General features: G+C 54.0%; 1 protein-coding gene across 1 annotated transcript in view; it reads right to left on the bottom strand.

Annotated features, from left to right (window-relative positions):
- prrx1b (paired related homeobox 1b) overlaps positions 1-6,315 on the bottom strand; it is a 7,912-nt gene extending 1,597 nt beyond the window's left edge. The window contains exons 1-3 of the mRNA XM_068743618.1: positions 6,237-6,315; positions 5,784-5,840; positions 4,593-4,646 (exon numbers count right to left, since the gene is read on the bottom strand). Of these exons, the coding sequence (XP_068599719.1) occupies positions 4,593-4,646; positions 5,784-5,840; positions 6,237-6,315 (190 nt within the window). The remainder of the gene's footprint in view (positions 1-4,592; positions 4,647-5,783; positions 5,841-6,236) is intronic.
- Positions 6,316-8,254: the final 1,939 nt, after the last annotated feature.

Here is an 8,254-nt window from a genome sequence, read left to right as displayed (position 1 = left end):
CGTTTGGGAGGAGGAGGAGGAGGAGGAGGAGCTGCATCCATACGAAGGCCTTTAGTGCCTTCTGCTCCGCTGTCCTTTCAGCTCATGATCGTCTCCTGCTTTCATCCAGTCTCGCTTCACCTTTTTTCTCAGCAGACTCCACACACTCCTGGTTTCCTCCGGTTTCTGACATAAACATGTCTTTTTAACCTCGGCGGCGCTGAGGAGCCGGAGCGGAGAGAAAACCTCTGCTGACCTCTGCTTGGCAACTCATAAAACCCGGCCTCCACATCTTTTTTGCATCTGGGGGCAATTATGAGTGAGTTAAAAGGCAAAACACCTCAGGAGGGCATAAATCGCCCTGGCGCGGAGACAGGCCGGCATGGAGGCCAGATGGTAGAGACGAGCGCTCCGGGTTCAGAGTGCGCCGCTGCCACGGCGACGGCCGAGGACGGGACGGCCTGGATCCTGATTAGTGAGCGCCGGAGGGACCACATGGCTCATTACTGAGGTGACCTGCAAGGTTAGAGGTGGGACGGGTTGGGGAGAGAGGCTGCCATGGCGACTGCGTCAGTTCAAAAGTTCAACATGTCCGATCGGACGAGTCGAATGGGAATCAGAGAAAGTTCCTCCAACGAGACGATTGATTGGTGCCAGCTGGAAACATCAGCCGAACGTCCCGATTAACACAAAGCAGCTAACAAATAACGGTGACCCCCGCCAAGCAGCTGAAGCTAACGCTAACGCTAACTCGGCTGTCAGCGCCGACCTTCAGCCAGACCTTCCTGCTCCGACTCAGGGAACCTTCACTGGAATCTCTCCAGCTTGTTTTGACTCAGCATGACTCAGCAAATAATCCCGACGAGCAGAGCGTGCAGCGGCGTCCACAAACATTTGGACACATTCTGTGTGATGGATGTTTTTAACAATGGATGGAGTGTTTGTTTTGGTGGATCACTGAACACGTGGTGTGTGTGTGTGTGTGTGTGTGTGTGTCATCACCTCTGACCTCAGTCAAACAGGAAGTGCTGTGAAAAATAAACAGCCAATCGGAGGAGATGTGCATTAGCGAGGCAGTGAGTGAGATTAAGGATAATTGGGGGCTCAGGCCTCCGCTCGGAGATGGAAGCCCCCCCCCCTGCTGCTGTTGTGGATTTGACCCCTCGCGCCACCATCTGCAGCCGGTTTGCAGCCGAACAGCAGCCCTCCGTTTCCCTTTATCTCCTCATCCTCAGTCTTCCTCCACCCCCCCCCCCCTTCTCTGTCAGCTTCTTTTTTATCATCTATCCTTCATCCCTTTGATTTCCCCTCACATTTCAGGAATAGCACAGAATGCTCCTTTTACTCATCCCATTCTTCCCACAGGAGGTTGACTTTAGGAATGTTGTGCCAATCTTTCACCCTTTCTCCAACAGCCCCCCCCCTAACCCTAACCCTAACCCTAACCCCCCCCCCCCCCCCCCCCCCGAGAGAGAAAGTCAACCCATCTGGTCTGTTCTACCTTCAAACAATCAGGATGAAACTCCAATCCTGTTTCCATTCATCAGCGTCGCCGGGACAACACGTTTTGTAGAACGTACCATCAACCCATCCACCAATCACTGCGAGTCCCTGCAGCCGGCCCGGGCCCGGGTCCGGGTCCGGTTCTGGTTGTTTTCTGTTCTTGATCGACTGACATTGGGGATTACGGAGGAATCAGCGACCCTGATCCGACTGAACAGGGGCCGGAGATCAGGCCCTGAGGAGTCCCACAAACGGATCTTTGTCTATGTGGGCCGTCTCTCTGGAGGGCATCCGACCGGGGCCCCGCCCCCCGGGTCCGAGGCGTCCCTCGCCTGCTCCGGAGAGTGAACCGACCCGATCCGGCTCTGTGGGGGGGGGGGGGGGGCTGCAACATGAAAGGCGTGCAGGATTGGACGAGGCATGCGCTCTCATGAGTCCCGCTCTTTGGACATCCTGCTCGGCTTGAGCGCTGCGCTGCGTTGACAGGGAGCTGGAGACCCTTCCTGATTGGCTGAGGGAGGCTGCGTCTCTTCACCAGCTGACCCCAGCTGACCCCAGCGTGCGACGACAACTGATTCATGACGCTTCAAGCTCTGCCCAGAATTCTCCATGAAATCACCTCGATCGGCGTCTCTGGAAGCTCATTAGGGGGGAAATGTGGTCCAGCAGAGCGCAAATAAAGACCCAGCCCCCCCCCCCCCCCAATCCGGCTGCTGAGTCAGATTCTTAATCACATTATTTTTAGCTACGGTGCATTTAATCCACTGTTGTTTCATTCATTAGTCATTCCGTGGATTTATTGCGGCTCTGGCGGCCTCGCCGTCTCTCATCTCAGCCGCTTCCCAGCGCGGCGCTCACATCTGGAGCCAATCTCAGCCGTCACAGGCAGAGAATGCCCGTTAGCCGGAGCAGCAGCCTCCCCCCGCCGCTTCTGGGAGCCTCATGTTGTGTACAAGCGCTCTCGTCGGCCACGCCCTGATTTCATAACGAGAGCGATGGAAACGAGCAGGCGTCGCGGATTCGGGTTTTAATGATGGAGCTGAACGCAGGAAACCGGGCCGGGAGCAGCGCAGACGGAGCGCGCCTCAGCAGAGTTAATCACATTAGATCCAAATACGCGCCGTGATTGTGGGTTCGCCAAAGCAGCGGTGACGCATCGCTCCAAAGTCCAAACCAAACAAGCCGCCATGATCGCTGCGATTTATGACCCGCATTCAGAAACAATTACATAAAACCGATCCGATCACTCTAAAAAGCTCTTTTTACAGCATCACCGGATTGGACCTATAAACGAAATGAATGTGGGCAGTGTCGGTTTCTTTAATTAGACGTAGCCCCGGACGAGCTTAAAGACCTGAATCCAAGGTAGGATGATGCAGACCCCCCCCCGCCCCCCAGAGAGTGAAAACCTCCACCTCAACCGCCTCAAAAACCAAAACTAAACCTCCACAGAACTCCCACAAACCTCACTCGACATTTCATCCTTCGTTTCTTCTCTCTCTGAAGAGGTGGAAGTCAGAACAGGGTATCTAAGGAGATGATGAACCGGGTTCAGGCGAACACGGATCTCCTCCCACAAACACAGCTAATCAGAACCAGCGTCGGCCCACAAACCACCTCCACATTCTGTGGCCAGATTCTAAACACCAGCAGGCATTTTGCTCGGGGTGACAGATTCCTGGGCTGCGTCACCGGACCGCAGGACCCCAGCTGATACGGGGGGGGGGGGGGGGGGGGGCAGGAACATGGTCCAGTTAGACCAGGGGACTGATGAAGATGATGGGAACGTGGGTAACCCTGCCAGCATCACCATGACGACCTTAATGTGGGACATATTCTGGTGGGGGCTTCAGGTACACAGTAAAACAGACATCAGGAGCAGCGGCATTGGTGGCGAGACCAGATCCATACGCGTCTAATCTACCTATAGATTTGTATCTAATATAGCTATACATTTGTGTCTAATCTACCTGAAGATCTATATAATCTACCAATATATATATGTTTTAATATATCCATAGGTCAATGTCTAATTTAGACATAGAGCTATGTTTAATGTACCTTTAGATCTATGTCTAATCTACCCATAGGTATATGTATAATCTACCTATAGCTCTGTGTGTATTCCACCTATAGCTCTATGAGTAATCCACCTATAGCTCTATGAGTAATCCACCTATAGCTCTAATCTACCTATAGCTCTATGTGTATTCCACCTGTAGCTCTATGTGTATTCCACCTATAGCTCCTAGTGTATTCCACCTATAGCTCTATGAGTAATCCACCTATAGCTCTATGAGTAATCCACCTATAGCTCTAATCTACCTATAGATCTATGAGTAATCCACCCATAGCTCTAATATATATCTATGAGTAATTCACCTATATATCTAATCTACCTATAGATCTACCTATAGATTGGATATTTTTAAACCCTTCTCGTCGGCTGTAACGCTTTCTGCCACTGTGTTTGCGTTTTGTGTTTGCTATGACAAAATGAGGAGGTGAGGGTCAGGGGTCAATCAGACAAGGGACCCAGTGTTCCCACAAATTCCAGTTTGATCACACAGGAGTGGCACCAGAGGCAGGGGGACACGTCCCATCCCGTGGAGACATTCCTCCACAGTGAACAGGAAATGGAATTGAACCTTTTTCCTCCTTTGCTGTGATCCCCTTACCCCCCCGATGTCTGGGACCGGGCCTGGTACTGCTTTGATCTCACACCGCTGTCACTGCTCAGGTTACAATGAGCCAATGTCCCAAAAATGGCTCCAAACTAAACTGGGACAAAATGTCCAGCGTCTGGAGACCAGTTTGAGCTTTATTCATGTTTCTGTGTTCAGGTGTTGTGAGGGGCGGGGCCGTCTCAGCTCAGAAGGCGTTCTGTTTTCTCTCTCGCCTCGGACGTCCAGCCGCTGACACGCTCCAGAGCCGCCGGCCGCGCCGGCCGCCTCTCATGTGGCTCACGTCTTAATGTCTCTGATCATTTCAATGGAACACTTCCTCTGGCCCTGGATGTAATCTGCAGCTAATTACGCTGATCTGAGGTCTGGCAGCGATCACACGCTGACCACGCCCGTCAGTCACCACGGTAATCGCCGATGTCAAACCTGACTGGAGCTCGTCAGGAGGAGGCCGGACCGACTGAGGCCTTCCCGGGACAACTGCAGATGCGGAGGGGAGGATATCGTGAGCTAACAGGGATAGCATGATTAGCACGTCCGTGTCCTCCATCGGTCCCGTCTGCTGAAGTATGGCGTTGACTAACCCCGCCCCCTTTTCTATGGTGTCTCACCTGTTTTGGACTTCTTCTAGCATTTTCCAAGCCGACCAGCTGATTGGCCTCTCTGCCCCCCCGTGCAGCTTTATTGGGGACAGTGTTTGTTTCTGGGGCGGGGGCGGGGCGGGGCGGGGCGGCGGCACCGGGCGGGCTGCGGCGTGGTACTGTGGCTCTGACTGGGCCTCCGGTGGCCGTCTGTGGCAAATAAGCAGAGGCAGGTGCCAGAGAGTCTAGACGGGGCTGATTTGGGGTCCGGGGCCCCCGTTATGTGATACCTAACCCAGGCCCGGCCCACCCCTGGTCCCCTGCCTCCCCCGTCAGCTCAAAGCGCTTCCTGTTTAATGTTAAGTCAGAGAGGGGGGGGGAACAGCGCGTTCTTCACCCTATCTCCTCGGAACCGCAGCCAATCACAGGAGAGACAGCCGGTCACATGATGCTACTTGTCATTAAACAAATGGGAGTAAACGACTTTCTGCTGCTGATGCTAGCGGTCTGCTGGTGATGCTAGCGGTCTGCTGCTGATGCTAGTGGTCTGCTGCTGATGCTAGCAGTCTACTACTGATGCTAGCAGTCTACTACTGATGCTAGCGGTCTGCTGCTGATGCTAGCAGTCTACTACTGATGCTAGCAGTCTACTACTGATGCTAGCGGTCTACTACTGATGCTAGCAGTCTACTACTGATGCTAGCGGTCTGCGGCTGATGCTAGCGGTCTGCTGCTGATGCTAGCGGTCTGCGGCTGATGCTAGCGGTCTGCGGCTGATGCTAGCGGTCTGCTGCTGATGCTAGCAGTCTGCTACTGATGCTAGCGGTCTACGACTGATGCTAGCGGTCTGCGGCTGATGCTAGCGGTCTGCGGCTGATGCTAGCGGTCTGCTGCTGATGCTAGCGGTCTGCTGCTGATGCTAGCAGTCTGCTACTGATGCTAGTGGTCTACGACTGATGCTAGCGGTCTGCTGCTGTGCATTAGCCAGTCTCAGCCGCAGTATGCAGTGTGTCAGCAGACGCGGACCTGGACCTGCCGTCTGTGCCGATGTGGTCCAGGATGCTGGTTCTGACCAGCCTCTGGGCCTCGTCAGCTGCAACATAAACAGACGACAGGGAGGAGAGTCGACGGATGAATGACCGGCTGTGGCATAACGCTCCGCAGGACGCCAGCGACGACATCCAGGAGCGCCGGGTGTTTTCTGAATGTATTAATTGGCTGAATGGCCTTTTTTAAGAGAGTCGCTGCGGGTCAAACGGGACCGGCTGCACTTTGTCAGTTTGTCACGCGTGACGGCGCCGAAGCGAGAGAAAACATGTTCACAGGATGGGGGCGGAGTTACGGGATTCTCTGCTGCTGGGCTCCGCTTCATTATTTAGATGAGCTCAGCCTCAGGTGGTGTGTGTGTGTGTGTGTGTGTGTGTGTGTGAGTGTGTGTGTGTGTGTAGGTGTGTGTGAGTCGTCTCTGCGTTTCTGTTTAGATTATTACCTGAGACAGTCTGGTCCTGGCTCCTCCCCTCCTTCCTGTCCTCCCACAGTGACGTCACACTCAGGTATTGATTGGTCATCATTGGTAATGGTGGAGGTTGAGCAGATATTGATCCAGTCAGGAAGCCACTTTAATCGCTCTGTAGCAACGAAAAGGTAAAAATATATGAACAGCAGCCAGTAGAGGGCAGCAGCGAGCTGCATCAAGAGACGAAACAGCGCCACCTGTCTGTTTTGTCATCACTACCACAATCACTACTCCAGTACTTCCTGTAAATAGTACACACTATAGATACCCTCGGTTTCATCAACAGGGTTCACACAACAATCTCAGACCGTCAGATGCTAGTTAGCATGTTGCTGTGGAGGCTAATGCTAGCTAACAGCGTGATGTTTTGACTCCTGAAGTGCAGCGCTAAACGCAGACATGCTAACATTAGCGCTGATGCCAGGCTGGTTACAAACATGCTATCACAGCGTTTGGTGAAGTTGGACCTAACGGGTCAGAACCCGACCCAGATATTCTCTCCACCGCGACGTTAGCCATCGATAAAGGTGATTGCTATTTGGGGGCGGAGCCTTCAACTGCAACTCGACAGCAGCAGAATGGATTGAGTGCTGGAATGTCAAAGAGCCCGGGACCTTTACGGTTCTGACCTTTGACCCAAGTTGGAGGCCAGCAGATGAACAGAGCACCATGTGACCCGGGGTCTTTTCATTAAGGGAGGTGTTAAGAGAGAAGCTCTTCGCCGGACCAGAACCACTGGTGGACCTCCTGTGATGCCCGCCACCGTGTCCAGTTACAACTGGCCCCGGCCCCGGCCGCGTTCGGCATCGGATCCAGATGTTCCCAGTGAACCTCTGGAATCACAGGAGGGAGCTGGAGAGTCTGCTCCCGGCGTTAAATGGGGAAACGGGAGGAAGCATCGCTTTTACTGCCGCTAATAAGTTAAAGCTACGCTGCTCCCAGCGCGGCCAGCCATTGGCCGGAACATGTGCAGCTCATTAGCACACCTCCACACGCGCACACGCACGTGCACGCCCACACACACACGCACGGTACGGGAGGATCCTTTATGGTGAACACTGAGATCCCATTAAACACCAGTGGGGTGAAAACAGGCGAGGGGGGGCTGTTAAGCTTCATGGGCAGTTAGAGGCAGGAAAACGACCCCCCCACACAGTCAGGGGACGGACACGCCACCGGTCCTGTCTGGACCCGGGTTCACAGGAAGCTACCAAACGCCCAGCCAGACCCGAGACCAGGTTCAAGCCCAGACCCCAGACCAGGTTCAAGCCCAGACCCGACCGGGTTCAAGCCCAGACCAGAGACCAGGTTCAAGCCCAGACCAGAGACCAGGTTCAAGCCCAGACCCGAGACCAGGTTCAAGCCCAGACCCGAGACCAGGTTCAAGCCCAGACCCCAGACCAGGTTCAAGCCCAGACCCCAGACCAGGTTCAAGCCCAGAACTGAAGTTAAATATTTCAGGCTTCGTCACTGGAATGAAACAACAAACGGAAGTAGAACCGACATCACGATGCGGCGTCCGGGTGGTGTCGGGGTCGGGATCCCCTCGTCTTCATGGCCGGCGTCGCGATTGAAGCAGATGATTGATGAAGCAGCTCTGAGTCATGATCCCCCCCCCCCAGGGAACTCCCCACGACCCCTCCTCCCTGCAAAAACAACATTAGTGCAGAGGCTCCGGTGTTATTCTAACAAATACATGATATTAATTATGCGCCGTCACCCGAGACGCCCCACGAGAGGCTTCAAAAGGCCGCCAGAGATGACCTCATCACACGCCGCCCACCTGACACCACGCACCAATCACATGCTCCGGAACACGCTATAAACACCCACCAGCGCAGGAGCAAGAGGAGGAGCAAGAGGCGGAGCAAGGTGTAGGGGCAGGTGTCAGAGGAGGAGTCAGGAGGTCAGATGTTCTTCAAGGTGAAGGTTTCAGTTCACTGACTGGAACAGAATGGGTTAACAAGATTACCAATTACAGTACCTGTGAA

The sequence above is a fragment of the Brachionichthys hirsutus genome, chromosome 9 (genome assembly GCF_040956055.1).
Source record: "Brachionichthys hirsutus isolate HB-005 chromosome 9, CSIRO-AGI_Bhir_v1, whole genome shotgun sequence".
Lineage (NCBI taxonomy): Eukaryota > Metazoa > Chordata > Actinopteri > Lophiiformes > Brachionichthyidae > Brachionichthys > Brachionichthys hirsutus.
This window is presented reverse-complemented; position numbering and strand designations above follow the sequence as displayed.